Genomic DNA, 13,851 nt, shown 5'->3' with positions numbered 1-13,851 from the left:
GTTCCATCCCTAATATATATACTTTTATATATATATATTGTTCAGGAACCCAGAATGGAGGCTGTGGGGATCAAACTGGATACTTGCAACATTCTCAGAGCACAAGCGCACTGCTCTAACTACTAGGTCAACACTCCCCAAGACACGCCTGGAAATCTCAACTAAGAACTGGTTAAGAACAGGTGATATAATGAGGCGGTCTGCTGAGGTTTGGGTTAGTGCTGGGACATAAAGACAAATCAGCTGATCATATGGACTGCATCCCGATTCCCGCAGTTACGGGTGGTTGGGGGGTGCAGCGATGAGACGCTATACGTAGCTGCTGATTGATTAAAAGGTCTGAGGTTAGACTGTGAGCCAAAAAGTAAACAATAGTTTGTGCCACGTTTCATTTCATACCTACTTGAGCTCCTGAGCATGAATGAAGAAATAAACGAGTGATGGAAATCCTCCTCACAGAGCTGTGCAGCAGAGCTGGCCTCAGTAGAGCAAATAGAAAAGGGGCATAGCTCTCCCAAATGATGGTATGAAAACTCTAATTTAGATTTTTCTAATCCCTCTTCTGGAACAGCCTGCACGACTTAATGTCTTCAAGAATGACCAGGACACATGGGACTACACTAACCCAAACCTGGGTGGCCAAGGTAATATGCCCTTCCTCTAAATTACCCTTTCTCTTTTATATCTTCCTCTTTTCCTCTCATGTCACTGCAGAGGATGGTTGGGATTCTCTGCCTTTGGTCTCAAAGCAGTGCAGTCCAATTCACTGCTCAAAGGCAGGATTCCTGTGATGCCATCAGTTCTTATGTTTCCTCACTACACAGCAGGTGCAAAGTTAATGGCACAAGGAGCTGCAGTGTGCGTTACAGGCTCATGCATGTGAAAAGTATGGAGAACACATGATAGTAGTGGAAGGACATGCACTGAATTTCACATAGGATCACTGTCTTGTAGAGCATGGAATCGCTCCACAACACAATGCAGGTTGATACCTTTGAGCTTTCTTTAAAGGGAAACGCCTTTTTTTTTTTACATTGGGCCTTTGATTTTATGTTATTACATCATGTTCTACTCACCCATATGAGTTTTGTGTCATTCGGAGCTGTTCTAAAGATATTCTGTTAGGTTATATCCAAGTAACATCTTCCTAACGACATGAAGGCACAAACTAAACTGTTCATAATTTATCATTTATGGTATGCCAGCATTCATAACATGTAGGCGAATCACTGTCCCCCAGTCATCCGCAGTTATATTTTTTATAGTTATATCTTTTAAAAACTATGCGGCGCTTGTATGATGTCATCCGTGCAAGCCGGACTGAAGTTGTGACTGGCAGAGTGCGGATGACGTCATAAACGCGCCGCTTGGATATAACCTAACGGAATATCTTCAAAACAGCTCCAAATGACACAAAACTCATATGGGTGAGTAGAACATGATATAATGTAAAATCAAGGGCCAATGTAAAAAAAATGGTGTTTCCCTTTAAAGCTAAGTGGAGATTTTCTATCACAGTACAGCTGAGTCTCCTTTAAGATGAGAGAGCTGTTTGATAAAGACCACATGACATACTGGAGATCTAAGATGTTTCATTTGGTTTTAGGAGTTAAAAATAAAAGTTGATTTATTGCTAAACTATCCTTTCAATGAGATATGTTATTCTTTGACCTCAACAAGCCTTCATCCAACATGCATTTGTTCAGTATTTTACTCAAATAATTCTGTTTTTTATTCTTAGATCCAGACCTCTTTAGACAAAATATTAAAATGTGGACTTAATGAAGCTAAACATTTCCTTCTAGCTCTGTTCTTATTGAGGTTGATGAAACATTATTACTGATGCATAATTTTGTTCTGTGTAGTTGACTGAAGAAATAGATGATTACTTTTTGATTTGTTTTCTTTACAAAAAACAGAATTAGATATTTGTTAATAACAGATTTGAACCAAACAGGGACAAAGTGAGGCTTTTACAATTTTTTTTCCTTTTAGGGGGTCTTTTTTTTATCCATAATGACCTACAAGTGCTCCTTGTTTCTTACTCTATAGCTTTTTTCAGAGGTCCATGAATGTGCAGACAGACACAGGGACCATTCAGGTAGCAGTGCTCTAGGGCACACATGGGCGCAGTGGGGCATCAAATACTGGAATACAACTTCAGCGCAGTAATTCCTTATTCCGGCTTCATCATCGTCTACATCTACGAGCTGACATGGGAGTCATGGCTAGCACTAGCCACATTTTCACTTTAGAGGGACAGAAACACTCAAATGGCAGCAAATAGACAGCTTGCATATCCACCACAGTCCGACGCTAATAGATTGCTAAGCGGCTTCTGCAACTTCGCCACTGGCACAGCACATTTAATCTCCAAAACCCTGAGGAGTTACAACTGTGACAAACACACTGGTGATGGGGGCAGGAGTCACACTCTTGGATTTTCTTTGCCAAAACACACGTCCAGAGGATTTCAGACACACTCAGTCCGGCCAGGGAACAGACGGCTACACATAATGGGGAGTTTAAAAAACAGGCTTCACTGTCAGATGTATTACACCTCGCCTCTACCTTCCTCTGTTTGAACTCATCAGAGTTGAGTATCCACGGCAACAGTCAGCTGAACTGCCATGACAGTACATCTGCAGTTATTCCAGATGACTTGTTAACAAGTGCTAAATGCTATCAGCTTGTAAAGCATATAAATCAAACATCATGCAAGTACCCATTTTACATGAGAAGAAACACCCACAGGGGGGCCTGTGAAGACACACCATCAGACAGCTGTCAAGCATACAAGCAGTGAGGCAAACTTTCCACAGTCATGGACTCTGGTGTTCTGCTCTCCCTGTACCTTACTCCCTTTTCCCCTCCTTTCTGCGCTGTGCTTGTGTTGTTTCTGCGTTTACATTTTCCTTTTTTGCACTGGCCCATAGTGATGCCTCTAACGCCTCCCGTGTGATGCAGGTTTGGCTCACTGTGTCCCTGGACTGACAGCCTTCTCTGAAATGGTGCTTTGTGATCAGAGCACGCTAAGATGGAAATGAGGCAACAATAGTACCTTTGAATATGCAGCCACACCAACTGTAAAATCAACAGCAGACCTGTGGATGCACTGTTTGGTCTGGAGGTGAGATGCAGTCAAGAAAAGAAGAAGCAGAAACCTGAGGAAGAGTGAGTTGAGCCTGAAGTCAGAGGCTGGAGGGTAGCATCCTTCCTGAAGGTTGGCCTGTACCTGCCCACTGTGTCCTATGCTCTCTATGCGCTGCTGTAAGTACTGAACTGTGTATTCTGCTCCTTATTTAGTTCATATCCTGTAATCTGGTTTTATAAAGTACTTTGGTCAATCTGTTATTTCTAATAACTTTCTTTTGATAAAAAGTAGATATACATTTATCTTTGACAAGTGAATGGGTTTCCTTTAGGTGTCTATTTTTTCTACCCAACAGATTAAATGAAATTTTTTAATCCTTCATTTAATTAATTCAATCATCAGTTATGGTCTATATAAAGTAGAACTGCAATGCATGCTTGTCATCTATCTATCCATCCATCCATCCATCCATCCATTTTCTTCCACTTTATCTGGGGCCGGGTGGCGGAGGCAGCAGTCAAAGCAGAGATGCCCAGACTTCCAGATCCACACACAACTCCTCCAGCTTTTCTGGGGGGACATAGTCCCAGAGACATAGTCCCTTCCAGCATGTCCTTAGCCACCTCAGTCGAACCTCCTACTCCGAGCTCCTCCTGGGAAGCACAGCTAGTCACCTGATCTCAAAGGGTGTACCTTGCCGCTCTGCGAAGGAGACTCATTTCAGCCACTTGTATTCGCGATCTTGTATTCGAGAGATTTGCTCCCTGACTCAGCTCCCTCTTCACCACAACAGTCCAATGCAGCGTCTGTATCACTGCAAATGCCGCACCGATCAGTCTTTCAAACTCATGCTCCATCTGTCCCTCACACGACCCCAAGATAATTGGCACACGGCCCTGGCGAAGACCAACATGCACAGGAAATGGGTCATACTTACTGCCGGCAACGTGAACCAAGCTCCTGCTGCAGTCATACAGAGAACAGACAGACTTAACAGAGAGCCCCAGACCCCATACTCCTGGAGCACCCCCCCACGGGGCACCGCACGGGACAAGGTCGAATGCCTTCTCCAGATCCACAAAACACGTGGACTGATTGAGCAAACTCACATGAACCCTCGAGCACCCAATGAAGGGTATAGAGCTGGTCCAGTGTGCAGTGACCAGGAGGGAAACGGCATTGTTCCTCCTGGATCTGAGGTTCAACTATCGGCCGGATCCTTCTCTCCAGCACCCTGGAGTAGACCTTACCGGTGAGGATGAGAAGTGTGATCCCTCTGTAATTGGAGCACACCCTCCTATCCCCCTTTTTTAAAGAGGGGGACCACCACCCCGGTCTGCCAGTCAAGGGGTCCTGTGCCCGACTGCCACGCGTTGCTGCAGTGACATGTCAGCAAATACAGTTCTACAAAATCCAGAGACTAAAGTTACTTGGGGTGAATCTCATCCAGCTTTGCCACCAAGAAGCTTTCTAACTACCTTGGTGACTTCAGCTTGGCTGATGGGCGAATCCATCTCTATTCCCCAGCCTCTGCTTTCTCCTCAGAAGACATAATGATGGGATTGAGGAGATCCTTGAAGTACTCCTTCCTCTGCCCGACAACATCCCTAGTCAAGGTCAGCAGCTCCCCACACACACTGTAAACAGTGTTGGTGAAGCGCTGCTCCCCCCTCCTAAGGCTCCGGACAGTTTGCCAGAACACTTTTGAGGCCGACCAATAGCCCTCCTCTATGGCTACTCCAAACTCCTTCCAGACCCGGGTTTTTGCCTCTGTGACTGCATGAGCATGCTTTCTCCTGCCGGTACCTCTCAGCTAAGTCATGAGTCCCAATAGCTAGTAAGGCCAGGAAGGCATCCTTCTTCAGCTTGACGACATCCCTTACTTCCTGGTTCCACCGATGGGTTTGGGGATTGCCGCCGTGACAGCACCAGAGACCTTACAGCCACAGCTACATCGACACTGGAGGAGGAGAAAATTGACCACTCTAACTCCATGTCTTCAACCTCCCTCGGGATGTGGGAGAAACTCTTCTGGAGGTGGGAGTTAAAGACATTAATTGAGGGAACCACCAGATGTTGCCAACAGACCCGCTTACACACGCTTAGGCCTGCTAGATCTGACCGGCTTCCTCCCCTGCCATCGGATCAAGCTCACCACCAGGTGGTGACCAGTTGACAACTCAGCACCTCTCTTCACCCAAGTGTGCGAGACACGTGACCGGATATCAAATGACAACTAAAAATTCTATTCTATTGACCTCAGGCCTAGGGTGTCCTGGTGCCACGTACACTTATGGAAACCGTTATGCTCGAACATGGTGTTCGTTATGGACAAACTGTGATTAGCATAGAAGTCCAATAACATAAAACAGCTCGGGCTCAGATCTGGGATGCCATTCCTTCCAATTGCCTCTGTCCAGGTCTTACTGTCGCTGCCCACGTGGGAGTTGAAGTTCCTCTGTAGAACAATGGAGTCCCCAGTTGGAGCACCATCAAATACCCCTCCCAGGGACTCCAAGAAGGCCGGGTACTCTGCACCGATGTTGGGACCGTAGGCCAAGACAACTGTGAGAGACCTGTCCCCAAACTGAACGGGTAGGGACACGACCTTCTCGTTCACTTGGGTGAACTCCAAAACGTAACAACTGAGCTAGGGGGCAATGAGCAAGGCCACCCAGGCCTGCCGTCTCTTCCCACGGGCAATGCCAGGGAAGTGGAGCGTCGTGCCTCTCTACAGAAGATGGGATCTGGAAACCAAGCTGTGCATGGAGATGAGCCCAACTATATCTAGCTGGTACCTCTTAACCTCCTGCTCAAGCTCATGCTCCTTACTCCCCAGCGGGGTGACGTTCCACATTCCTACAGCCAAAAGCTGCATATGCAGACCGGGTTGTTGAGGCACCAGTCCTCTCTGCACCCAACCCTCCCCTCTGCACCCGACCCCTCTGTGGGTGATGGGTCCACAGGAGGGCGGCCCCACGTCATCAGTTCAGACGATGCAAATAAGCTTCCCTCACAGGCTGTATATTCCTGCAAGCTATGCAGGGTTTATTTCCTGGCTCATTCTTGCTTGGATCTATATGCGTTTTCTGTCAAATTATCCAACATAACATTATGTTTATTGCTTTCAAGGCTTTTAGTTAGAAGTTTCTTATTTTCAACATCTCCATTTGACTTTGTTTCACCAGTTTGTTTCATGACTTCATTGCTGTTCATCATTCAAGCACTGGAGACAGAATTGTAGTTTAATCCACCTGAAGGTGACCAGAGGTCAGGATGTTACCACACTGGTCCTCAGGGGAAAGCTTTCTTCGTTCAGGCAAAACAATAAAGATTCTGTCCACTGGGGGGAGCCAAAATCCACCAAAACTGCTGTTCTTTAGTAGTGCTTTAAGTTATTTTTACTCAGACATCTGTCTATTTTATAAACTACAGCCATATTTACAATTTTATAGCACAGCTATGGTAATTTAGTGAAATAATCTTTCTTTTTCTTTAATCTGGGAAAAGATGTTAACAGAAGAGTCGTCAGAATTTGACCAAGAGCGACAAAAGAATCAAAGAAAATTATAATCCAAACAACAAGAGGGGTAATCTGGCTGTGTGGACTGTTTTACACATGTTCAGCATAAACCAATAATAAATAATAAAGCCTGTCGTCATTTTGTGACTTATTGCTTCAGTTTCATAGAAGGAACTGAGCCCTCATAGGATGATTTTCAACTAAATCTTCCTCATCCTGATTTAGGTTTCTAAAGGTTCTGCTCCCTGTCGACGGTCTAATTGCTTCTGCTGGTTAATCCACCCAGAAACCATCCTTGTAGATTATCAGCATCCTTAAGTTTGAACTCGAACTTGTTTACCAATTCCACAGTAATTTTTTCACATAATAGATAAAACATAATAGAGAATGGAAGAAAAGCTAGATCTACGCTGAGAGACAAAATTAATTTAGACCAATAAATTGGCTGGACGATAGTTTTGGCTGATATTAAAATGTTTTTCTTTTATGAGCATCAGTCTATATGTGGATTAACCGATTCATTACTATATTTTAGCAGCCATGCCTTGAGAGCAAATGCATTTAATATTCTGATTATTTTAATTTACTTTCTGTAAGATTACTTATTTGTTGTATTTGTGTTTTTGATCGGTTTGTTAGTAAAAAAGGCCTCTGTGTATATCTTACACTAACAATAGAGATGTGCAGGGAAGACATGGAAGCAGCCTAAGCTGATAGTTCTATGGTAATGCCAAAAGTTTGCTCTTTGCAATGCTGGAACTCTATTCAAGATTAAAAAGGACTATCTAACCATCTTCTTATGCACCTTAGAGCATAAGAAGCTCACGCATATGCTCAGCATAAGAAGAATGCTCTATACTACAGGGCTACAAGTATGTAGCCCTGTAGTATAGTGGGCTACTGTATAAAAGCTCAAAATTCCTGACATTTTGAATTGAAAAAGATTCCTGGATGGGAAGCGAAACGTCTTCAAACTTGGAAACCAAGTCCAGTGGATTGTTTTAAATTTTTTGGAATGACTATGACCTGGATGACTTGAGAACCTTCACCAGCATACTTCATTTGGATGCAGTGGGAGATTGAATCAGAATCACTGTAGAAGCGCAGAGCCTGGATGACTTTGGTGGCTATCTGGTTTAGCCAACACCATGGTGCCAACGCTATATGTTTCGGTTGATTAGACGTGATTAGGAAAAGCACACTTCTGTCTATGCAAGTCCCCACAGATGACAGTGTATGTTAAAGCGCAAACACCAAACATGAAGTGGAAAGAAGGGGGCCGGAATCTCAGACAGGATACAGAAGAAAGGACCATTGAGCTCAGTGGACCATTCTTAGTCCTGTTAAACTTCCCAATCTGAGGAGAAGGGCCTTAGTCAGGGATGTGGCCAAGAGCCCCTTCATCCAGTCAGAGCTCCAGTATTTCTTTGAAAGCCTTTGAAACGTACTACCATTAGGCCTTCGTGGTTAAATGGCCGCCTACTTAAATCAACGCTCATGACAGCTCTTCTGGTGTCTGCAGAAACATATTTGAATGCCAAACTATAAGAAACAGAATTCTATTCTGATTGGACAGTGGTTGAACTCCTTGATGTGAATGTTCGCCATTACGTTTATTGCTCTTCATTAGTCCTTATACTGGTGCACAGTAATGGCAGCATCATGCAGCAGGAACTGGCAGACCAGTCAATAAAACAAGGGAAAAAATAGATGCAAAAATTTAAAGACGTGAATGAAAACCTGCTGCAGTTCTTGGACCTCAGACTGAGGAGGGTTTGTTTTGTAGCAGGAAAATACCCCAAAGGCACGTTAGTTAGCTCCACAGCTCTGCTCGAGAGTGATTTTATTAAGCCAGTATATAACTATAGATATTCAATTTTTGTGAAACTATTTTACCCAGAATAAATGTCAAAGTTTTATGTTTCCATTCAGAATGTAAAGACATTTGTTTTCCATGCTCCTGTTTTCTGTTCTTTCTCTGAACTTGTTTGTAAAACCTGTTTAAATAAAATGGTTGTGGCATTGAGCCACATGATAAAAATGTCTGCGCTGCTTTGAATTGACATGCTGGTTGATTTTGTCTGATGAGTTTTAAGACGTATTTATGTCTTAAATGACATATGTGTATGTGTACTTGTACAGATGCTGATGGTGAAGGCAATTGGAACATATCACAAGGTGTGTTTGTGCTTATAATGGGATGGATGAATACTGACTCCATTTAGTAAATGCTTTGAAAGCTGCAGCCACTTACAGAGAAAAATCTCCATTATGTTCAGAATAAATACGCAGATAAGACCTGAAGGCTTTAAATGTGTTTAAAAACATGAGGCTCCCCTGCTGCATGCACCTCACCACGTCGTCTCATTGCATGGATCGGCCAGCAGAAACACCAGCATTGCATGCAGCAAGCTTTATTTGATGGATGCATATTTTTTTTTTTATATTTGACCATTTTCAGATCCTAATGCCAATCCCAACAAGCGCCAGAGGCAGCCTGCTCTTCTCGGAGACCACCCACCTGACTATGGTACACACCCCTCGGTGAGCAGTGTAGTAAACTGGTTCCTAGCATGAAACCTCATCTTCTCCTCTCTTCCATACGGGAGGTTATCATAGCTACAACGATGACGCGTATGGCCCCCCTCCTCCCCATCGTATGGCAATGGGCATGGGGGGGCGGGGTCGTGGCGGCCAGCGATACGGTGCCGGACACGGTCCGCCTCCTGCCGAGTATGGCCCCCATGCTGACTCCCCGGTTCTTATGGTGTACGGCTTGGAGCCCTCCAAGATCAATGCTGACAGACTTTTTAACATCTTCTGTCTCTATGGCAACATAGAGAGGGTGAGTGATTGCTGCCCCTACAGAGGCTTCTGCTGCTTTCTTTTGTTTTTTAATAATAAAGTTGTCAATCCATAATGGTTTAAAGCCTCGGCCTTCGGCCTCTTTCCCTCTCAGCGATGTGTTTGCTGTTTGACAGCTCACTGCCCATGTTTAGTTACTTTGAAGTTCCTTGTATTTAACAATAATTCATTTACATGTTTTTCATTTCCCCATCTTCAGGTGAAGTTCATGAAAAGTAAACCTGGAGCAGCAATGGTAGAGATGGGTGACGGTTACGCTGTGGATAGAGCCATCAGTCACCTCAACAACACTTTCCTGTTTGGACAGAAACTCAATGTTTGGTAAGAAGAGATGAATTTAGGTGAAGCATAGATCGATTATTTAAAAATATCAGAAGTTTAGCAAAGAGCTGACAGAGTGGAGATCTGTCTCCCTGCAGTGTTTCCAAGCAGCAGGCCATTGTACCAGGACAGAGTTATCAGTTAGAAGACAATACCAGCAGCTTTAAAGACTTCCATGGATCCCGGAACAACCGCTTTGCCTCCCCAGAGCAAGCAGCTAAAAACCGAATCCAGCACCCCAGCAACGTGCTCCACTTCTTTAATGCCCTTCCTGAAATCACAGTGGAGAACTTCTTCCAAGTAAGAAAAGACTTTAGAGGTTTCTCTGCTGGATACGCAAGTCTAAAGGTGGGTTCACACCAAACGTGTTCCGGGCGTCAAAGCATCAGATTTACATGCAAAGTCTTTGGGAAACGGCTTCCTAGCATCAGAGCGTCCAAGTGTTCAGAAACTTCAGAAATCTGAACTTTTGCAGCTGGACACAGAGCGTCATCTAATCAGAAGAGCTGATTCAGGAGTTTTTTGGGAGATGGATTCATTCCTGCAGACATTCTGCATATGAAAAATAAATATCAAGGAGTTAAACTCCAAAGGTTTAAAAAGCTGGTAGTAGAATGGATTGTTATTTAGAAGGAACAGAGAGTGAGCTCTGATTTTTTTATAACCTATGGATAAACAGTTTATAAAAACCCAAATTAACTAGAAATGTTAAAACCTGCCGATGAAAAAACTTTCAATTGTACACTCTGGTTCTTGGAGTTTTTACCAAAAACCTTAAAAACTCTTTCTATTCGCTTCCAGCTGCTACGAACAGCAGCGGGGAATCCCCCACTGGCTGGCCGCAGTAGAGAGCTTTCAGTGGGGATTTCCAGCGCTGCCTCCCGGTGGTATGCTGGAGGACTGGCGCTCCCAAGAAGAACTGCATATTTTAGTGCCATCATAATCCTGATGAACTGGTGAACAGAGGATGTTTGGAGGTGGACTTTCACGCTTAAAAACGTGTTAAGACTATTTTTCCAACTCATAAAGTAAATAAAGCCACGCTGATCTCTAGCTTGAAGCTACAGAACAAAGCAGATAAACAACCAGAGTCGAGCATCCATAGCGTCAAGAATCCATAGCGCCAAGCATCCAGAGGGCTGAGCATCTAGAAAGCCAAGCATCCAGAGCGTTGTGCGTCCAGTGAGTTAAAGCAACTCTACCACAGTTTAATCAAGTGTCCAAATTTTGGGGTTTAAGCGTTTTTGACTCCCAAAATGCGTTTGGTGTGAACACAGCACAATGTCACCACAGCAGATATTTCAGTAAATAAATCTGCTCTGTTTTTCCAGATCTGCAAGGAACTGGGAATCAAGAGTCCCGCAAGTATTAAGCTTTTCACTGGAAAGAGTGAGTATTGTTACCTTCTACAGACCTTTTTCAAGTGTTAATCTCTCACAGATAGTGGTGCCTGCAGATGTTCCTTTCTTATTGCTGTATCCCTGTTTATCTGGATCTTTGTAACACTTGAAATTCTCCTTTTGCTTTCAAAGGTCAATATTTGGTTTGGTTAGAATTAGCGAAAAACACGGATATTGAATTGTTGTCAACCAGTATCCAAAGGTTTAAATAAACTGCGTACGCATGTGAGAATAGTAAACTTTCTAGATCCATGAGAAGAGTCTCACACAACTATTTCATTTTTTAAATTGCTGTAAGTCACGTTTCATTTTTCCATCCTGCTCCTGCACTAAACGTGAATTGCTGCCTTTTTAGCAAGATATCACTGATTCTCCATCCAGAGGTGTGGACCCAGTCAGAGTTCAGCTTCACAAAGCTGAAACCTCAACATTTGTCAACTGAGAAATCAGGGAAACTTTGAGATTTCCATGTTGCAAAAGCCCCTTTTCCACTGAAAATATCGGGTTAATGCCTGTTTTTCAAACATGGGTCGACCTACTAACAATTAGCATCTGGCTCCATTCCCACTGACAAAAAAAGCTGGTCTAACCCGCTGGGAGCTGCATGGCCTCTGACCTCTGATGTCACCAGAGCAACAGAAATCAGGAAAGTAAACAATGTAGAGCAACATAGAAAGCCAGGGCATAGTCTGGGTGTTTTATTGTTTCACTCTATTATCTGTCTGAATCCCTCTCATCAGAGCTGCTCCATGTTTGTTGAATGTAAACAGACTTGTTTCTGCTTGTTAGATCAGATCATGGCGCGGGGTGTTGACGTCTGTACGTTGCGTTCAATGATACGTTGGTATCATGTAATTTAGCGGGTCTACCTGGTTCTGGTGTTCCAACAGTATGCTGATCAGAGCGGATGAGATTTTAACGCGCCTCGCTTGCTGAGTCGTTTGACACGCATCAGTGAGCTGTTCCCACTGCCACTAAAAGCTGATTGCTACCGGGTTTAAACTGGTTTTCTGCAGTGGGAAAGTGCATAAAAGTGAGGTCACTCATCATCTGTATCTGTTTACAGTAGTAACATTCTTTCTGGAGCCATCATAGATTTTTTTTCCCAGTAAACTCAATGAATAAGCAGCATTTTAAATTTTTATGGGAGGGTTCTCAGACTGCGTATCAATGTCCTTTGATGTCCGAAACGTTATCTTGATGGGCAGTACCATTTCACCTCCCAATCCATCACAGACATCCAGACACTATCCATTATCACATTAGCAGCATCACACAGACCTATTTAACAGAACTTCGATGAGAGAACATTGTTGGGTGATAACGGCGTCATAGAAAACAACTGCTCAGGCAAACAGCCTTCTAGTGTTTACTGTGTGAAAAAAAGAGAATCAAAATACCCCCTGATGCACAGCTCCTACTTGTTTGAATGTGTTTATGACTTAGACAACTTTTTTGTTTTCTAATTTCATTTTGTAGAGCTTTTAGAACATTCTTATTTCATAAAGTTTAGCAGTGATCAAATCTAAATGTTGTTGTAGAAAAAAAACCTGGTGCAAAAATGCATTGATAGGGAATTTTACATCAATGAATATGTCTGGCGCAGATATGCAGTATTTTGGTTTGGTGTTATCTAACCCTCCAATACTACGATTATTGAAAAAGTTGTGTTTCAACAGTTAAATGCCTTTGTAACAATGACCTGTGGCTTTGATGTCTTCCAGTCAGGTCTCCATAGCAACCACAGTACAGAGACTGCCCTGATTAGGGTGTTAAAGGTCATCCGTGTAAATTCAGACTCTGGAAGAAACACAGTGCTGGTATTACTGGACGTCAGTGCAGCGATAGATATTTTTGATCACTCGAGTTTATTAGTGTGTCTGGAAAACTTGGTCGGCCTTTCTGGTACAGCATTGGACTGTACTCTCTCCAAATGAATAATAAACAAACTGAGGTAATAATCTTTGGAACAAAGGAGGAGACATCCAGAGTTAGCTCACAGCTTCAGCTTTCTTAATCCAAAGACTATAACTTCTGTTTTTTCTGCATTCAAGAGCAGAAAGTTAAGAGTCATCCAGGTTTTCATGTCTTCAAGATATGCCTGTAATCTATGTAATGGGTTAGTTTCATCTGGATTTATAGACAGATATAGCTGAGTATCATGAGCTTAACAGTGAAAATTAATCCCATGCAGTCTAATAATTCTATCGATTGGGAGGATATATATAGTAAAGAGAATTGGTCCTAGCACTGATCCCTGTGGGACTCCACAGGTAACCCTGGAGCATGAGGAAGATTTATCATTAATGTGAAAAAACTGAAATCGATCAGCTGTTCCTTTAATTCCTACAAAATATTCAAGTCTTTCTAAAAGAATATTATGATCAACTGGATCAAATGCAGAACTGAGATCCAACAGGATGAGCACAGATACAAGTCCATTATCTGAGGCCATGAGAATATTATTAGTGACTTTCATCAGAGCTGTTTCAGTGCTATGATGAGCTCTAAAGCCAGACTGAAACTCTTCAAAAAGTAATTATGGTGTAAGTGATCGCAAACTTGTTTGGCAACTACTTTCTCAAGAATTTTAGATAAGAAAGGAAGATTGGATATAGATCTATAATTGACCAAGTCATCTGGGTCAA

The 13,851-nt window shown here is 43.1% G+C and overlaps 1 protein-coding gene across 5 annotated transcripts in view; it reads left to right on the top strand.

Annotated features, from left to right (window-relative positions):
• Positions 1 to 13,851, top strand: part of LOC107091385 (heterogeneous nuclear ribonucleoprotein L-like) — a 25,278-nt gene that overhangs the window by 10,015 nt on the left and 1,412 nt on the right. For 2 of the 5 annotated variants that reach the window (XM_015385253.1, XM_015385257.1), the window contains exons 6-12: positions 572 to 644; positions 8,760 to 8,795; positions 9,079 to 9,147; positions 9,224 to 9,462; positions 9,682 to 9,803; positions 9,902 to 10,103; positions 11,135 to 11,192. In XM_015385253.1, coding sequence (XP_015240739.1) covers positions 572 to 644; positions 8,760 to 8,795; positions 9,079 to 9,147; positions 9,224 to 9,462; positions 9,682 to 9,803; positions 9,902 to 10,103; positions 11,135 to 11,192 — 799 coding nt within the window. The remainder of the gene's footprint in view (positions 1 to 571; positions 645 to 8,759; positions 8,796 to 9,078; positions 9,148 to 9,223; positions 9,463 to 9,681; positions 9,804 to 9,901; positions 10,104 to 11,134; positions 11,193 to 13,851) is intronic. The other 3 variants (XM_015385254.1, XM_015385256.1, XM_015385255.1) reach the window with 3 other exon arrangements.

This window comes from Cyprinodon variegatus, unplaced genomic scaffold (assembly GCF_000732505.1).
Source record: "Cyprinodon variegatus isolate N-32 unplaced genomic scaffold, C_variegatus-1.0 Scaffold334, whole genome shotgun sequence".
NCBI lineage: Eukaryota > Metazoa > Chordata > Actinopteri > Cyprinodontiformes > Cyprinodontidae > Cyprinodon > Cyprinodon variegatus.
The sequence above is the reverse complement of the archived record's forward strand: the minus strand, read 5'-3'. Positions and strand labels throughout refer to the sequence as shown.